Source organism: Odontomachus brunneus, unplaced genomic scaffold (genome assembly GCF_010583005.1).
Source record: "Odontomachus brunneus isolate Ranch 3 - 2012 unplaced genomic scaffold, Obru_v1 Obru_scaffold_073, whole genome shotgun sequence".
Taxonomy (NCBI): Eukaryota; Metazoa; Arthropoda; class Insecta; order Hymenoptera; family Formicidae; genus Odontomachus; species Odontomachus brunneus.
Window position 1 is genome coordinate 141,371 of NW_022639523.1, and position 19,879 is coordinate 161,249.

General features: G+C 43.8%; 1 protein-coding gene across 8 annotated transcripts in view; it reads right to left on the reverse strand.

Moving 5' to 3' along the window:
• The window catches only part of LOC116847105 (ETS-like protein pointed), a 132,195-nt gene that overhangs the window by 37,183 nt on the left and 75,133 nt on the right, over positions 1 to 19,879 (reverse strand). For 7 of the 8 annotated variants that reach the window (XM_032821736.1, XM_032821738.1, XM_032821737.1 and 4 more), the window contains one exon: positions 695 to 811. In XM_032821736.1, coding sequence (XP_032677627.1) covers positions 695 to 811 — 117 coding nt within the window. Of the gene's footprint in view, positions 1 to 694; positions 812 to 16,793; positions 17,888 to 19,879 lie in introns of those variants that run through there. The other variant, XM_032821742.1, reaches the window with a different exon arrangement.

Here is a 19,879-nt window from a genome sequence, read left to right on the forward strand (position 1 = left end):
GAGAGAGAGAGAGAGAGAGAGAGAGAGAGAGAGAGAGAGAGAGAGAGAATGAGGGAGAGAGAGGGGGGAGAGAGAGAAAGAGGGAGAGAGCGAGAGAGAGGGAAAGAGGGGAAGAGAGAGAAAGAGAGAGAGTAGGAGGTTGTGTTCGTTAGGTTCACGGAGGTCAGACCGTAGGTGATCTGGCCCGAGGGTACGAACCCGGGGCATGTAGACCGGAAGTAACGTCACACCCGCGTGGCTCTGAATGCGCATACCGGATGTGTGGCATCGGCTCCCCATCAGAACCATCAACATCACATTCACAATTCCTGCACATCGCCGGCCGCCTCGTCGCACATCGCGTCACATTGCGCACCCGCGTCTCCGTGTCTACGCGTCTCTCGCATGCATGCACGCACGCACGCACGCACTTATCGCGCGCGTGTGTTTCTCTCCCCTTCTACGCTAGCAGCGATTTTTTAACAACTCGCTCGGTGAGGCAGTGCGGGAATAATAAATCAAACGGAGGAAATTATAGAATAGTAAATTCTGAGGAATGATGAATAGCATGAATTATATGTGTGTGTGTGTGCTACGGATAATACTAACATCTGCGAATAATAAATTAGAAGCGTTGAGAATGTCGAGCGTCCGAGTTTCCGAAACCTACGTCTTGTAGTTAATATATATAGTTACGCAATTTTGAAAAACTGACCTTTAGTTATGTTCAAACGAAGTCGTTCTTTTTCCCAAGACGCGAAGGAGGCTTCCAGAGCCTCGGTCATCTTCTTGTTGGTCCCAGGTGTTAACGGCGGCACTTGAGCCGGTATATCTGTAAACAAAAAGGATCGATTAAATAAATTTTACTTTCGATACAGTTCCTCCTTGCTTAAATTTAAATTTCGAGTTCATTTCATACAGAGTTAATAAAGAAGCTTCTTTCAAGAATCCTAAGAGAACGTTCGCGTGATTTTAGGTCATCCAGTTGTACACGGAGAAAATATTTTTCCTCTTTTTCATATAAATTTTTTTCCATCTTACTATATGTTTCTAGCAGTGCAGGAAAATATTAAGGTCTGTCTTATGGTCTAAGGTGTTTCTAAGGTGTTTCTAAGGTCTGTTTTACTAAGGAGCATACACTAAAAAAATATATTTAAAAACTTATTTGTAGGATATAAAGTTTGTTTCTGTGAAATAAAGTTTATTTTTGTGAAATAACTGTTATATCCAACAGGTAAGTTTTTTTAAGCATTTTTTTTCTCAGCGTGGTAAATCTCGCTAGAAAAACATAATAAATTTATAAATAAAAATTTCAGTTGCTAAAATCCATATAAGTAGCACATATGAAGTAAGAAAACAATAAATTACTGCAGAATGGCGATCTATTTTTCGATTATAAGATTCTGTAATAATTTTTAGTACAAAACTCTCCCCATGTAATAATAGAGACCTTCCTTTTGCAACATTTTTTTTCCCACTTTCGTGAGAACAAGTTTTGAATAAAAATTCACAAAATTATATGTACACGCTTTCGCGATGTTCGATGCAGAAATGGCTCCCTCACCTGTGCAATGATACGCAATGTGTGTGTACGTACGATAATGTCATTCTCGAAGTAACTAATAATAGAACTAATAAGAGAGAACACACGGCTGGGTCAAACAAAACTGGCGATCACCCTCGCACAAACGAATACCGTATTCGTATATCGAACGAATTGCACGTTGACGCAAGATAAATTATATCGACCCGGTTGTTCATCATCGAATCCGCTGATGACTCGTCGCAGTAATTACATTGCAATTTCAATTATCCGAGCAGAGTTTCCTTTAAGTTTCTCTTGTATTCTCTCTCTCTCTCTCTCTCTCTCTCTCTCTCTCTCTCTCTCTCTCTCTCTCTCCAAATATCTTAAAATGACATTTTACTCGAAAAGTAGAGTGGCCACCGAGTCACTCAAATTCGAGTGATTTTTCACTTATATAGAGTGAATTCTCTACGTTGAATCAGTAAATGAATATTTTTACTCAAAGTTGAAGAGTGAATCTGATGTACTTCACCGTCACAGAAACATATTCACTCATATGGAGTCAGAATTCATTCTAAACTCGAGTGAAACATTTACTCTTGCGATTTCGAGCAATTGCGTGGCAATGTTTTCATTATCGCTCGAATGAAGATACTACCATTGTTTACTCGTTTTGAGTAAGATTCCAAGAAATACAGAAAGCTTGATTGTAGCAATTTCTTCAGTTTAGAACAAATTACATGTCGAGGCGATCTGCGGCAGGGCCGGTCGCTTGGACGGTTGTTCGTTCGTTCGTTTGTAGATAGGTAGGTAGGTAGGTAGGTAGGTAGGTAGGTAGGTAGGTAGGTAGAGGTGATACCTGTCGGCGTTTCGAGCGAGAGGCAACGAGGTAAAACGGGGGATAGAAGCGGAGTTTAAGCGCGCTTCTTCGTGTGTGAGAAGGCAGGTTAATGTTGCTTCTCACAGGCGCGCACGCACACGCACACACGTACGCAAGCCTGTGGTAAGCCGCCTTTATGGCTCGCGTGTGTGCGTGTGCGTGCACGTGGACGCGCGCGAGCGCGTTTACGTGCATGCGTCAGGTGTCGCGCGGCTACCAGCTCGGGCATGGGCACTGGCACGGGCAACAAAACGACGACGAAACGAACTGGAAGGCGATGCGGCGAAGGGGGCACGCACAACCATCTTAGATAGCATCGTCATAAAGAGGGGTGCAACTGCCGGGCAGGCAGGTGCAGGTGCAACATCGTCGTCGTCGTCGTCGTCGTCGTCGTCGTCGTCGTCGTCGTCGTCGTCATTACTTCGTTCTATGACGCGTACATCAAGGAGAACGAGAGATAAAGAGAGAGAAAAAGGGGGAGCGGAGAGAGATAAAGAGAGACGCGCGCCTTATGGCATTCGCGCGCGCGCGCGCTACTTTCGCGATCTCGATATGCGTTTCTCTCTCGAGGTAAACGCGCAGTCGACGTTTTTTCATGACGACATAGAACGTTCAACTAATTCGTCGGAGACCTTCGTGTACTTAGATAAATTTTTTGTTCAGTACACTAAAAAAGAGATAGACTGATAACAATTTTTTTTTAAGTTTTTAGTTAAAAAATATCGTAGATTATCCACGATAGATAGTTTAAGTTTATCCACGTAGCCTATCGGCTTATGTATCTCTCGAAGAGACGTCCAGCGACCGTTGAGCAATGACAAACGAACAAACTTCTTGGACGCGTACTTGGAGGCGATCTATTGAAAATTCACGTGCCAACGGCCAACGCGGCTCTGCTACGCGCGCAGAATTTCAAAAGGGTGCGCAGTTTCGCAGGAGGAACGCGACGTCTGTGGCCGATACTCGCGTGGTGGTTGCCCCGTGTACAATCGACCTCGCGGCTTCATGACGTCGCGCGCGTCTCGCACTCGGATTGAGCGGTTCAAATTGTTCCATTGTTTAACGTGCACGATATGCTCGATAACGAATGTCCCGTAGCGTAGCGTCTTCTTAAATACAAATATATATATATATATATATATATATATATATATATATATATATATTCTATGTTGATAGTTTAGATATTCATTGATTTAAAGATCAAAATAACAAAAATTTTCAGAGTCAAGTATGTCCTCTCTATTAAAAGTTTTAATAAATATATTCTCCCGTTGGAGAGAGTGTTTAGCAAAAGTATTTTAAAAAGGACTATTGAAGAAAAATATGCAGCAGATACACGCGTGCGTACACTGGGAGAATATTTAGAACATAAAAAATATTTGTTCGGTGAGTACTAATCACACATATTCACTTATAGTGATATAAAATATTTTTCAAATCAGAAAATATACATTTTCTCAAAATCTTAGCTTTTCATAAAATAAAATCAACTGTTCGTTCCATTTAAGTAAAAGGATTTAGATTTAAGTAAATATGTTACGAGGATCCATTAAATAAATATTCGTTATTTTTTTTAGATATTTTTACTCTCGGTATATTTCGGGGATTACCGATTAGGTAATTTGACTGATTTCATTCAAGTTGAAGAACAAGATCTCTTTGCGTTCTCTACAACGTGCACACATATATTATCCATGTACGTGATACTTAAATATTTGGGTGTGCATTTTAACACTTTCGAGTACTACCTTCTATATCGTCGAGAAACGAGGATTTCAACTGAATTGTTCAATACGTTTATTTGACCGTGTCGATTTCTGCTGCCGATTCACGATTCGTGAATATAATTATGCAAATGGCAACTAAAGTGCACAAGGACAATCGTAAGATTTTTGGCTATCGTTCGGAAACTTCGCGACAAAGGCGACAATGTGTACGGCGAGGGTCGTAATATCGGATCTGTGTAATATCGCCATGTCGCTTTATAAATCAGAACCGCTACATTCGTAATGTATCATTTGTATCCCCGAAATAGGGGGGAGGAGATCGCGATACCATGCGACGACGCTCAGCTGGCAGGTGCCGCCAGTTGTCGGTGCATCAAATTAACGAGTTTTCCTATTTTTTTCTCTCTTTTAATAAAACGTACTCGGCATATGCGGTCGGTATCGGTCGAACGATCGATCGATCGATAAGTCGCGCGACGTCGATTTAGACAGAGCGTGATTGTTACTTAATCGAATGGAAATTCAAAACACCCGAGACTCGCGACCTAAATGGCATTTGACCCGACACGACCAACATAAATTTGCATAGTTTGCGTTATTCGCGACGGGTATGACGGCCAGGTACTTCTTTCGAAGCAATTAATGTCGGATCGGTAAAAATATTTTCTCTATTCGGTAACCTTAATTGGATTAAAATACGCATTTGTAGTCTGAAGAATAATGTAATGTATGCAATCTGCCGCGGCGTTTCAGGATAATCTGTAGTAAAAAAAAAAGGAAAGTCCTTTTTATTTGTATTGTGCTTTCATTAGAGTTGCAAAAATATTCATTAGTGTATTACGCAACGTTGTCAGACGGACATTTCAGTAGGATTTCAAAAACAAAGTCTCCGAATATCTCGGGAAATTTGCAAAACATAAGATATATATTAATTTCAAACACCGCCTTGAGAAAAAGCATATTTGGGGACTTACTTGTGGGATATAAAGTTGATTTTTCTGTATGAAAGAAACTACATATATGACAAATAAATTTTCCAGTATTTTTTTAGTGCGTTTATGACACACATAATTCCGTTAAATATATTTAATAATATATCCCCTTATATAAATGATCGTTGTGGTAGAATTAAATTTGAATTGGAAAAACGGTTCGTGTGAATAAGAACCAAATGAGAACTGAATGAGAATCAAACGCAAAAACTCGCTGACGAGAAATAATATTTCTGTTACTATCACCGACAATATTTAGCTGCATTAAAACACGTTTGAGGTAGCTGACAGCAATTGGCTGAGTAAAAACCTCCTGCAAGAATCTTTCCGTTCCTACAAGTGAGTTTTGTTTTCAGTTCCCAGATAATAGAGAACTCAGTTACACCAATGACGTTGTTTTTTCCGTTTACAAAATTGCAGTTGCTTTTTTTAGAAATTAAAATTTTGTTATTTCGTATATAATCGCGGTAATCAATTCACGACAACGATTCACGACAATGAAATACAATTATCACTTTTGAACGGAATGTATTTCGCCCATAAATGTTCACGATTCTAATTACAAAGTGTGTGTGTGTGTGTGTGTGTGTGTGTGTGTGTGTGTGTGTGTGTGTGTGTGTGTGTGTGTCTATCGCATTTAGAAAGTTTGCATCCGATCTTCCTACTTCCGCCGAAGTCTTTCACTCGCACAATACGTATTAGTAACCGTACGAGATACCTGGTATTTTAAGATCATTGTTTCCTCACTTTATTAGCTGCGTACTTTATCTGCACTCAAATTTCTCCCTTCTCGTTTCTCTCATTAATAATTCTGTTTTATACGTGACAAAACGATTGTTAAAGATTTTCGTACTACTACAATGAACGAATACATGTATGTACAATATATAAGTGGCAGATCGCATGGATATTAATAACAAAATAAAAATATATGAAATTAAAATAAAACTGAAATGTGTGTTGCTTCAAAAACAATATTCAATAAATAATAAAAAAATACAATGGGAATATATTTTAATAATAACCGTGGCTGCTGTGATGAATTTTTGATTTCCGGATAATCGAGCCGAGCGAATGAACCGCGACATGTGAAGAGCAGCTCCAAACGTGACCCCGAAAACTCCCGCAGTTGTTTATAAGGAGATTTTTTTTCTCTCGTCCATCTGGAGTACGCCAGGGTAAGCATAGCTGGCGCGAGGCACGTGCTACCAACGTCTTCTGGCTTATCCCTCTTTCCTCGACACCTCGAGAATACTCGGCAACCAAACAACTGCGGCAGCTGTTCCGAGCAAACTGTTAGGAGAGGGAGGGGGAGAGAGAGAGAGAGAGAGAGAGAGAGAAAGAGAGAGAACAGCGCGTCTCCAAAATCGTCTGCCGTTTTGTTTTTTCCTCTCGCGCCGTCTCGCGAGAATTGTTATTTTTTACATTTCGACACAGCATGAAGATGTATTCGTTGCCGAAAAAGGAGGAAACCGCGATGACGAATAGGGATAATTATAGTGTACGAATAAAAGAGAGAAAAAAGCGTAAAAGGTAAACAGAATCTAATGAAAATTAATCGTTCAGCAAGGCTGCGGTTGCAAACTTGAAACGCTTCAAATTAACACACAAACGATCAGAATAGATTCAATCTCATTTTACAGAAAGGCTTAACTGTTTTACAGAACATCCTCGGTGAAGGAGAGGAAAGGCGACGATTTTGCGAAAAGATCGGACTTTTCATGCAACTGGAATTGCAAATTGTTCCGTGACTGTTACGTAGTTGTGCACGAAACGATTTAACCTTCATTGCCGAGGTAGTTTCTTGAATTTGACGAGAAGCTCGTTCAAGAAGTGCCAATCAAGAATAGGAAGACGTGAGGACGACTTAGCGAGCGAGAGCCGCGGGCCAGCGTCGGTTGTACGTCGAACCAAGGGCGCCCTACGTGCAGGAGTACAAGACAAGCACGTGTTGGCGTATCGGCACACCACCGGCGGCCCCCGCGCCTTTCCGTGGTATACACCTGTTGCTTCGCTCGGTGGCTCTCTCGCGCGCGCTCCTTCGGTTTCGTCCATCCATTGGCGTGACTAGGCTGTAAGGCCATTCATCCCGTACTCCCGAAGCCCTCCGGGGGAAGTAAGCGGAATTCTATGCTCTTACGAGACGTACAAACGCGTACGACGCGAGCGAATCCGACAGGCGTGTTGCTCACGCGCGGCGCGTCTAAATTACATCCGATAGAATGCTAAGTGCGAATAAAATGGACACTTTTGCGGTAGATCGGTCGTTCTTCGCGATAGTTGACAAGGGACAGTCGTTGATCCCGCAGAGAGCCAATCCAACGTACAGTCGAAGGTTGAAGATTGTACAAAGAACTCGGGAGATTTCCCGAGTCGACATTTTGATCCGAAAGTAACTTTGCTGAAAGTTTCAAATGGCATTTTGTTGCGTTTTCTGTCATTTTAGAAGCGCTGAGTAGGATTTTGGTTTCCATGTACACTGATTCTTCAGAATATTAAGTAGAGCTAATATCTCGATTCAAACGGTAAGTGCACACGAAAAAAAGATTTCAGTTTATACAATTAAATGGGGACCAGACGAAAAACTCGCTAACGAGAAATAACATCTCTGTTATTGAGAGTGAAAACATTCACCTGAACATTTAGCTACATGAAAACTCGATTGGGACAACTGAGAGCAATTGACGCTGAGTGGGGACTCCTCCTAACGAATCTTTCAGTTGCTATTAAATGATTATTAAACGCGTCAACTTTTGTAGCGCACTGAAAAACGGAGCGCTTTGTGTCCCGGGCTGATAATAACGCTCCACCGGTAATGATTCAAGATACGTTATCGTTGACCGCGAATTATCATACGCAGGGTGGCGAATGCGCGCGGGCAAACCGAGATTATCAGTTCATTCGGACTCGGAAAAATTCAAGGAGAGAGGTACCACAGAACTACGATGGTAATCCCCAACCGGGATAACGCAATCTCGAACGCTCGATTGCCGACGCAACTGATAACTCTTTCATCTAGGCATTAGGACCAAGAGAAGGAGGGAGGAGTCCTTCTTCTTGTACGAGTGTGAAAACTAGCGAGCGAACACGAGCGAGTTGATAACAAGCGATGGTAACAAGCGGTAGCGTCATTGTTAACCGACGATTATCGCGAAACCGCGTGTTTCGCCGAGATAGCGCGGCCGACAGGAGTATATTCCATAATTAGTTATAAGTAATCTTCCATTGGCGTAATTCGCCATTGTCGCGCTCTTGCTAATTAATTCGAGCTGCCGGCCATGCGTCGTGTGGCGGCTTCTTTCACGGATTGCGCGAAACAACAAAGTCGGGAAGTCGCTTCTTCGAACTTGTCGCATTGACATTGTAGAATAGACTGCGTATTGTTGCAGGAAGGATCAGCATTGGTAAAAGAGAGCAACGTAGAGTAAGATGCTTCTCTGTTGTCTAGTAGTTGGTAGGACAACGAAGAAAAAAAATGTTTAATACGTCCTTTCTTTCTTTCGGTATGTTTCATTTTTTTTATTTTGTTCCTTCCCTTCTACTATGTGACAAAGAAAACATTTTTCATTTAATATTTCTCTGTTTTTCAATCTTGTCATCAATCGTCCTGTAATAGTGCGCGATCTATAAGTCTATATCATCGAATAGGTACTCGAAGCATCTGATACTTTTCGTCTATCTTCGTCTTTAGTGGACATATTTATATTTCAACCATTTCTCTGACACTTGGTTCGAGAGGTAGGACTGCTCGATGACAGAGATGAGCGCCGAGTTGTGCGCCGTAATTCGTCATTCACGGGGAACATTTGAAGACTAATTTGACTCTGTGTAACGTAGTCGTCGAAGCGGAGTTGACACACGGAGGAAAATTCTGATCAAACGACACGCATCGGGGAAACTTTGCTTGCGAAAAGACATATTGACGTCTGTCTCAGGGTCGATAAAGAGCTTCAGAGTGAAAACTAACGTGCATAACGGGTGAAGCGAATGATGTTCAATCGAGAAACTCAAGAGAGTCGTCAAAAGAATGATTGAAACACCCGATAGAACTCTGATATTTCGAGTACACCACTACTCTTCAGTTTTCTCGGTATAAAATCTTCGAGTCTTATCGAGGGAGGCAATGTTGCCTGTCTCTTTGGTGCGGTAGCATCACCATTAGTTATCACAGAGTGTGTTTCACTCAGATAAACAAACAAATGATAATAATAGAGATAGTGGCGACGCACGCCTTTACCGACTTCCTGGGCGCCTGATGGCAGCCAATACGATGACAGATCGACATGGTCGACACGAACACATACGCGCGTATTATAATATACGACGAGCGGCGGTTTATACGTCGTCGGCAAGAATCGTGGACCACGAAGTTAATTATCGTCCGGCGGCTGATTAAGCCGTTCCTCTCTCGCGCTGCCAGATAACGCGCGATGGCGAACGAGTGAGCGAGTGAGCGCATGCGATTACCGCGAATCCGTTTTTATCTGGCTTCTGGCGGATCTCTTTTTCTTCATGGAAAAACCACACCACGCCGTGGCCTTAATTATCGGTTGATTGCACGCCGACGCTCTTCCGACCGTATGCGTAACGACGGCTTAATGCGAAGAAATTGTAAGCCGGACTTCTAAACCGAGAATACCGAGATAAGGGAGTGACGAACTCCGGATTTGAAGTCGCGTCGTCGTCGAACGTGATCGACGGCCGACAAGCGCGGCCGGTAATAAGCATGGGAGCGCAATGTGATTCTGATTATGTGTGAAAGTCGTATAAAACCAACGCGAGACGACCGATTGCGCGTGGCCTGCAGCGCGCGCGCGCCCGCAAAACCAGTATAAAACCAATATAAAGGCGATGTTGCGCCGTGAAACTAGTGTGCAAAGCAATATAAAGCCAATATTGTAAGTTGTTCCGCAGCATTCGAGCTGGCCTCGATCTGTTGTGCTCGCATTCCGCCTCGAATCGAAAATGCAGATACGCGCGCGCGCGCGCGCGTAAGTGCGCTCGCTCATTCGCTGCGCTCACTCGTTCGCTCGTGCGCGCGCGCGTACCTGAGTACCGAAAAATCAGATATCAAATCTGCTTGCACCGCTTGCGCGAACAGTTGCAGATCACTATCGCTTCCGGTCTTCAAGTGGCAGAATCGCGGAAAAGTCTGCTGAATGAATATCGAAACAAAAGGCTATTTCTTCTTGTCGGCTCTTCGAGCTACTGTAGTTGTCCACGGGCGGGAGAAAGCGCGCGCGCGCGCGCTCCCTCTTCGAACGCACTCTACATAGCGGACTTTACGAGTGTTTGAAGGAGCTAAACAGCCGTCATTTTGAAATCGGAACCGAGATAACGTTCTGCAGTCGTGTGTTCGCGGCACATCTTCGCCAGATGCGCGACTTTTTGATGTATATATAGCTATAATCGGGTCAGCAGTTCGCTCGCCGTGATGGACATGCACGTGGGTGGTGCGCACGTGCGATTTGTGTCACCGAGATTTCCCGATATCGTGATTTTGGGAATTCCCAAATGATGACGTTATGATTACGTCTGCGTAAGAAAGAATGCCTAGTGAATATCTTCTGAGACGTTTTCAGCAGACGTTCAGACTTTGCACGGAAAAGAAAGTTTGGTTGGATTAAGTAATTTCTAGTGAAATATGAACGATTCAGAAATTCCGGCTGAAGAAACTTGGCAGATTTTAGAATTGTTCGTATTTCACCAGAAATTGGTTCATCCGACTAAACTTTTTTCTTCATGTATGAGCATTTCAAAATTTTAAGATTTCTTACGCGTAAACTTGATGTTATTATCATGATGTTCAATGCGATTGATAATCAGTATTCATTAGTGAATATTTCTGTGAGAACATAAAATTTTATAAGTTAATAAATCTGATTTCAAGTGGCGACATACATGTTACGTTACGATTTACAAATTTTTATTCAAGACTTATTCAAGACTGAAGACGAGATAGCATTCGAGTAACAAGCAGCAATTGGTCGCATTTCATCCGGTGTAAAAACGTGAATTTCACCATTTCCCTCCGCGATAGGCTGGCAATTTGCACGAATCGTTCGCAGAATTGAAATCCACGAATAGCACCAAAGGTCGCACAACTGGATCGATACGAAATTGCCGACGGTAATCAGCTGGGATATGATTGACTGACTCTGTGAAATACGCGCGGATATTAATAGAAAGGCGTTGGGATGTGTAATATCTCGTTTTATGGTTTCGTGGTTTCGGTTCGATATGCGTCGAGTGCCACGAATATCCTCCTCCTCCTCCTCCTAGTAGCCGTTGCGACGTATTTTCATTGCACAATTTTCGTCGCGCAATCCGTGATCAGAATTGCACAGTTATGCCAATTACAGAATCGACAGAAACGAAATGGTAACGTCGCGTCACGAGTGACACATCCCCGAGTTCCCGCACACAACAAATCGTAAAGACGGAAAAATCGCATTGCAAGTAAATGTGCTTATTTGCTTCAAGTATTTCACGAGTTTATATATCTGCAAATTTATCATGGATTTTCATCATAAACATCAAATTTATTCAAAATACATTCAAGCTTAGCATTTTCATCAAAACCACGTTTCGCGAATATTAAACTAAAATATAAATTCGGTTTGCTCACTATAACAGAGATGAATCATCTCCTTCTTCGATAGTAGTTTTATAATTCTTGTGAAGAGAATAAATTCTTCTGTTGAGCACATGATAATGAACTTTTCTCAAATTTGTGATATATTTCAAAACCATCATCATGAAAATATTCTCTGTTAAAGATTGAACCATTACGCAAAAGAAGGAAGGTAAATTGAGTAAATCGTTTTTCTTAGCAATGGAATGAGATCTTTTCCTGCGTGTAATGTAACCGCTGTGAGCGGCACAGCTGAGTGCCGCCGCGACTTTGTTACGAGAGGAGCAATTACAACGGAGGTGGTTTTTCATTAGCGCCGCGTTACCCACGAATAAACGAGTAATTCAAAACCCGAGTAATTTCCTATAAGGTTCTATAAGGTGACTAATTCACTGATGTATTATCGAGCAACTTGTTTTCTAATTTACGTATGCACGCACTCGCACGCATACGTACGTACACGCGTCAGACGTAAGTAGTGACGGCGCGATGCTTATGTCATTGCACTGACAATGAAAGTTAGAATCAGCATCGTCTGCTGCGTCGGTGTCTGCGGTGCAATCCTGCCGCTTCCACGAAATGAATTATTGAAATACTACGTTACCGCCATTATTCCATTATATGGCATGGCTCGACGGTGCGCCATGTAAAGCGCCTTTACTTTCTTACTTCGCGCAATTATTTGTAATCTTATTCAGCGGCAGCTTAAGCGAGTTAGCCGATTAGTGTAAAACAGACGCAACACGAGCGTATGTTTTACACGCCTGTAATCAACGTAAGTCGCGACTCAAAGTTCAGCCGTGAGGCTTGAGTTTTCACTTTCTCATTTTGTACGATTATGCACGATAACCGTGACTTGTGGCTTTCGGGAAACACGAACCCGATGTTGGACAATACTGCAGTCGCGATTACAAAACGAGGAACATTTATAATTTTACACTCGTTTATCTTATTTTGTTTCCTTTTTTTTCTGTATGTTTGTAGACGCAATGTCAAATGTTCAGCATGAGGAAAGATTGCTGCGCTTCTTCGTAGAACAAGTGCCGAAACAATAGCCGAACACTGAGGCATACTTGATTTAATGGCCATTGAGTTCTCGGAATGTCCCCTAATGCGAGCCGCCATTTTCGATCATTAAGTCTAAATGACCGTTATAGAAATGTCTTCGGCTTTCGTTAGAGTCGTAACGACGGTAGTTTGTCAGCACGCGAAAAAGCGCGGCGTCGTTATATCGCGTTCCGCGGGTGCAGGAAAGCAGCGGTATAGCCGCGCCGATAATTATTTAATGCCGCAAAAGTTCACCGATCGCGACGCAGAAACGTCGATCGAGAAGTAACGCGCCGGAAAAACGCCGGTCGGTTACTCTCTCCCTCGCGTCCCTCCACAAATAACGTTTCCGAATCTTTGCGCGCGTCCAGGTTGCGGGACGTGGTGAGCGCCGCCGCCGAGCCGATTGGAAGGAAACGTCGCGCACCTCGAGACACATACTGACGCAATGAATGGAAGTGAAAGGACACGATGATTAATAAGACACAATTCGCATTTACAGATCTAAAGCTCCAAGTGTCGCGCTTATTAATTGTTAAACTCGACTTGAAAATCGCGACGCGTGTAAATCACGTCGAAAGTGTATCCATAACGCCTTCGATCGCGTTCTCTCGCGGAGGAGTCGACGGCCTCCTCGAGCGAGACGGGGCTTTCTTCTTCTTCTTCTTCTTCTTCTTCTCTTTCATTTCTTTTTTCTTCGCGACAACGCAAAGCTAATTCCCCGCTCATTACCGGCCGCGTAGTGTGTTGTACTCGGCTTGATCGGATCGCTGTTCGAGAGCGCAGGAATACATCCGCGTAGAGTCGTGCGCGCGCGTTCTCCGCCATGTAACGCTGTCGATATTAATCCAATATACGAATACCAGGAATACTTTGAATAGTAAGAGCTCTACTTGCGCGCGATATCCGCGCGAAGAAAACGGATCAAGCACTCGCCGCGAAACCGGTTGCCAGGAAGCATCGTCGAATAGCAGCTACTCGCCCGACAGATCCCCTACTTAAGGATCGCACAGGAGGCGTAGGGAACTGCGCGACTACGCGAACTCACGCGGATGAACTTCGCCGCGATTCGGATTTTTGCGCGACTCTCGTCTCTCTATTTTATTCACAGCCCGGCACACACAAGAATCTCCTCGAGATTCCTTCCACGCTCGAGTGCTCGTACGAGAAATAAAAGTTGCTTTTCGCAATTTCTCGCTTACGCTCGATTTTTCCACTGCAATTCGTGCGTGAGAAATAACTCGGGTTAGTCGGTGCCGCGCGTGCGACGTAAACAAAATTATCTCTGGTGACGAAATTAATTTTAAATTTTACGTCGCTACAATTAAGAAGTCGCAGACAATTATATCACCTGGTAAACATCTTATCTCAAGAAGTCGGATAAACATTTTATCTCAGGTCGGATATTTATCTCAGGAAGTCTAATAATCATTATTATACATATCATTGTTACAATATATCTGAAGTAAATATATCTGAAAACCTTTAGTAAACATATTTATATTTTATTTATTTATTCTCTTTGATATGTGTTTATTTTGTTCTCAAGATATGCAGCTATTCGACAGGACTGTTTACTCTCTGTATGATGCCCTAATTGTTTCGTTTTTAAATTGATAATTTTAAATATTAGACGGGTAAATGCAATTATTCGATCCGACTTCTCGTTCATTTATTTCGCACAAATCGAATCGGGAAGATTATCATAAGTTAGCATAAGTCGAAATATGAACGTCGTAGCAGCGAGTCCTCCCAACTGCAGGAAGTCCACGCGAGTAACGCACGGTACGCGGCTGATGCGAGCGACGTCCCGATGACATCTGTTACAATCTGTCGCGAACCAAGTCACGTATGCGTTAATCACGTTGGCACGATTATAGTGTCTCCAGTGTCAAAGTCAGGGTTAGTTTTCATCTCCGGAAGTGGAGCGCGTGCGGCGAGCGAGGGAGCTGGGACTACGCGCGGATCGCGTTCGTATATCTCACCCTTTCGCTACGATCGCAGGCAACACAAACAAAAACGCATGTCCTAAAGGAGTTTGCAAAATGTATCCAAATTTTTTTAGACACTTTCCAAATGTCTCGTTCTTTGAACCTGTGTTCTTTGAACCTGTGTTCTGCTTGAAATCGTATCGTCAATATTGATATTATTTTTTCTGGTGATGTTAAATGATTCGCAACAATAATGAAAAAAATCTGGAAGATTTTTAATTATTGTCATCAATAGAAATTCGTCTCGACTTTAATCAGAAAGAGATTCCTCTCTGTCGTTTTAGAGTCGCTATCTTTCGGATAACTGAATTAACACGACAACTAAAAATTATAAAGATTTTTAATTATTGTTGGGATCAAAAATTGTTTCGACGTGATTTCAATCAGAGAGAGAGAGAGAGAGAGAGAGAGAGAGAGAGTAGCTCTCTTTCCGTTGCTTTAAAGTTGCACTAATTTTATCGTTTTTCGGATACTTGCCAGATATTTATGCAATCCTTTCTTCCTTCAAATGAATATCGTAGCACACATTGCGATGCAAAAGCTTAGTATTACTACGAATGCAACCAAACGGATAAGAGTTCAGACTAAAGATTCACCAAACGTCGCGATTCTCGCGCTCTGCCCGTCAAATACTGCAGTTTTTATTTCTATTTCCCCTGACGTTGCGTTATTTTATGATATCGTCAATGAGATATTATATAAATCGCGTCATATCGATCTCATTAAATATTTAGATATGAGAAAGGCGTAACGATTTAGGAACATGTTCACGGCGGAAATCTCACGACTATCAGTTTGACAAGTCTACATACTCGTCGCAAGACAAAAAGTTTTGAAAACATTTAACATGCTGTGATTCGATAAGGATCGAACTGATAGCCATGATATTTCCGCCAAAAACATTACTTGTAAAAATTATGCCACGTCTTTCTTGTATCTAAATATTTAACGAATTCGATACGACGCAATTTATATATCTCATTGATGATATCATATAAATAACGCGCTACGTCAGAGACGGAAACCGAAATAAAATGAGTATTTGACGGGCAGAGCGCGAGAATCTAACGGCGTTTGACGAATCAGTCTACTCATTCGTTTGTTTTATTCGCAATTCGTATTAGCGCCAAGCTTTTGCATCGCAACGCTTACGATGAATTTGAAAGAAGAAAGGATTGCCCAAATATCCGAAAGACGGTGAAATTAGTGCAAACTCTAAAACAACAGATTTTGTTTTCTCTCTAATGGAAATGACTGAAATAAGATAAACAGTCCTACACGGAAAGAAACAATCATGGTGGGGTTAACATAACATGTTTGGTTGAAACAAGATTTGGTTGAACTAAATAGAAAATTCTCGGTTATTATGATAAAATATTTTTTTCTACTCGCCAATCAGAACATTTAGATCTAACAGCGATCAGAATTTGGTTAATCCAATTATAACATCCAAGTGTCTACTTATTATGATTATAAAACATGGTTGGATGAACGTTTGATTAAACAACTGTTGGTTGAAGTAAATAGAATTTTTGATTATTATAATCGCACATTCTGATATTCAATACTGATTACAATATAGGTAGAGAATATACAACGTATCTATCAATTAAAAAAGTAATGTGGCGCGTGGACAGACGGCATCCAATTCAGAGGTTTCGAATCCCGCCAAGATAAAGGCGAGTTTTTCAAATACAACATCGAATCAATTAAATTTCAAGCACAATAATCATATATTAATAACTTAAGAGGCAACTTAAAAAAAAATAATCTAGAATAAAAAAAATTTCTAGAATAATAATTTCTAAAAATGTGAATATAATTTTATTATTATGGTTACTTCAACCAAACGTGTGTAACGAAATTTATCTGGTTATCTTAACCAAAAACATAATTTGTTCATATCTTATCAAATAGGTATCTGGTTAATATATCCTGAATTCTGATTAATTCGACCAAACAATTCATTTTCCGTGTATAACAATCGCACGGTCCACTTTACGAGAATTTCCTACCTCTGGGCCTGCCAAAGGACTTCATGGCCTTGATTCCCATTCCGGCATAAGTGTCGCCGCCGTAATCAACGTACATGAGTGCCGATCTTGTGTAATCACTGCACATACACGTAGTCCGGGATTATCAGTGTCATTCGTCCGGTTTCTCTTCTCAAACGTGTTGCTCGCGTATCTCGTTTACTACCAAATTTATGTTTTCACGTTTCTCTCTCTCTCTCTCTCTCTCTCTCTCTCTCTCTCTCTTCTCTCTTTCAATGTTTTTCACGACACAAGTGCAGCTGTCCACAGCAAGAACGTCCAAGCTGAAGGTGCACCATTGAAAACGATCGCGAGTTCTCGTCTCGTTTCGGTGTCAAACTTTCGCGCGCATGATCGATAATCACACATCAACAATCCGTTACTTCTTAGATTCATTGTCGACCGGAAACGCAAAGTTCCGGCTGTTTACCTCATAATATCAAGTGCCTCTCGCCTTTAACGAGAAGACCTGTTTGCAGTAAAGAGTTGTATGGTAAAACCGACGTTGTCACGTCGAGACACTTTCAATAAGGACGAGGAGTACAACGCGTTGCTCGCTGATGAAGCCACGGACGATCGTTCCCCGCGCCATCGACGTGGACGGCGCGTGCGAATTACGACAAGAGCGCGCAGATCTCAGATCTCGAGCGGCAGTCGGTCGATCTGTCAACCACGGTAGTCTTAACCCTCGCGAAGCGGTCACGTTGCGAGGAGGAGGCGGACGAGAGAAGTCGAGGAAAGGCCCGGGAGCCTTCGACACGGCGCACTGATCGGACGCGCGGAGCACGGCGTGTCCACCATGTGTTTGCTATCAATTCATAACTGCGACCCACGGGTTATTTCCGAATACCTGCTTGCGCAACCGCCCGCTGCTCCGAGGCGAGCCCGTGGATGGAGGGAGCGGAGCGGAGGACACGGCGAGTCGGCGTGGCGAGGAGATAGAGAGCGTATCTCGCGAGGAGGAGCAGAAGGAGGCGGAGGAGGAGAAGGAGGAGGAGGAGGAGGAAGAGGAGGTGGGAGCGAGAGCCGAAAATATGAAACCGCGTCGCCGGACGCGGTTTCGCGGGTCGATCGGTCTGCCAAGGAGATGGACGGATGTCTCTTCGTTGTCGCTCTCTTCTTCTCCGCTTTTTCCTCGTAGAAAAAAGAGCGAGATAGCTCCGATTCCGACCGCGTCGACACCCTCTCCTCCGTGTGTGGTGCTGCTGTCTTCAGGTTCGCCGTTATCGCTCTACGTCGTGCGGTTCTAGTCGGCGCGACGACGTCGTGCACTCAATGACGATGCGTTCGCGGGCTCTGCGACACACATACACATACACACACACACGTATACGTGGGCGAGAGAGACCGACACACTGTGTGCGGTACGTCGTGCTAGTGCCGCGCACTGAACGGAGAGAGAAGAGAGAACGTACGAACGAACGCATGTACGCACGCATGCACGCACGCACCGCCGCATGCCGCGGACGACTCCTCGTACTCAGGAGCGTGTTGTGTATCGCGGCCGGATCGAGGCGATCCGCCGCTGCCGCCGACCACGAGACGATCTTTCCTTCCTTCGGCGCCAGCGGAGTTCGTTAAGCCGAAGCGCCACCGTCGGGCACGTACGACCGCGTTCCGCAGGTAAGTGCGTACACGTCGGGAGAGAGGAAAAGGGAGAGAAAGCTGGGGCGCGAGAGAGAGAGAGAGAGAGAGAGAGAGAGAGAGAGAGAGAGAGAGAGAGAGAGAGAGAGAGAGAGAGAGAGAAAGAGAGAGAAGAGAGGAAAGCCAGAGAGGAACGGGGGCAGAGACTTAGATGATGAAGAAGAAGAAGAAGAAGAAGAGGAAGAGGTGGACGAGAGCAGAAGAGGTGCAGGAAAGTAGAGGAGACTCGTCAACGAAGGAGGGAGGTGGCGCGCGTGAAAGAGGGGATTAAGAGTCGTTGAGTTTTCTCAGGAGGGGGAGATGGTGGTTGTTCCTCTCTGCTCGCGTTTCGCGTACTCGCAAAAGCCGATTCAGATTTCGTGAATATCCGCGTCTCCATCGGTCCAACCGATCAAGCGAGCGGAAATCGAAGTCAAAGATCAATGTCAAACCAATGCGATCCACGTGTCGCGGATTCGGGGGAGCGCAAGATAAACGCGGACAGGAGATGAGGGAAAAGTTCGCGTGCCGCAGAAAAGTTCCGCCCGCGGAACCGAGAAAAAGGAACAGTTTTATAAGAGCAAAAGGATCGGCGAGTAGTCGGCTTCTTCGTCGTGGACGTCGTGACTCGGTGTCACGGATGGCTAGGTCGTATGACAGGCGCGCTGCGTTCGTATGTATGTGTATATATGTGTGTGTGTGTGTGTGTGTATGCGCGCGCGCACACAGGTACTAGAGAGATGAGACGGAAGGACAGAGAATGATGATGGTGATGACGATGATGATGATGAGGAGAAGAAGGAGGAGAAGGAGGAGAGATGGTGGCGGGCAAGGGACACCGGTTTATTATAGGGGAAGCGTGCCGCGGATGACGAGTCGGAAACTGAGGAAGAGGAAGAAAGAGAGCGAGATAGGTGCGAGGGCGAGCGGGTGCGGAAGCAGAGAAAAGAAGAGCGTGAGAAACCGAATTATGCGAAAAGAGATATAGAGACGCGCTGAGATTCTTGATATACGCGAACGAACGAATGAACGAACGAACGGTAGGGTACGCACCGCAGCGAAGTGAAGGCGATATTTTCAGCCAAACGGAACCCGAGGAAAGGAGGGGGGAGCGCGTATTCGCTCACGAGCACAGGGAGACAAACCGCGACCGAGAATAGCCGGGGTGTTTTTGCGAAAGACAAAAGGCGAGCCGCGGTAGCGCGGGATCTGAGGATAGAAATATGTAACGCAAAAGAAAGAAGCGCTGGCGACAGGTATCATCCGCGCGCAAGATAGCCTAGGTGGAATTAACGGAGCGACAGAGAGAGAGAGAGAATGAAAGAGAGGACATTGGATGTGGATGGACGCATGCACGCACGAACGATCAAGCGAGCGAGCGAGCGAGCGAGCGAGATAGAGAGAGAGAGAGAGAGAGAGAGAGAGAGAGAGAGAGAGAGAGAGAG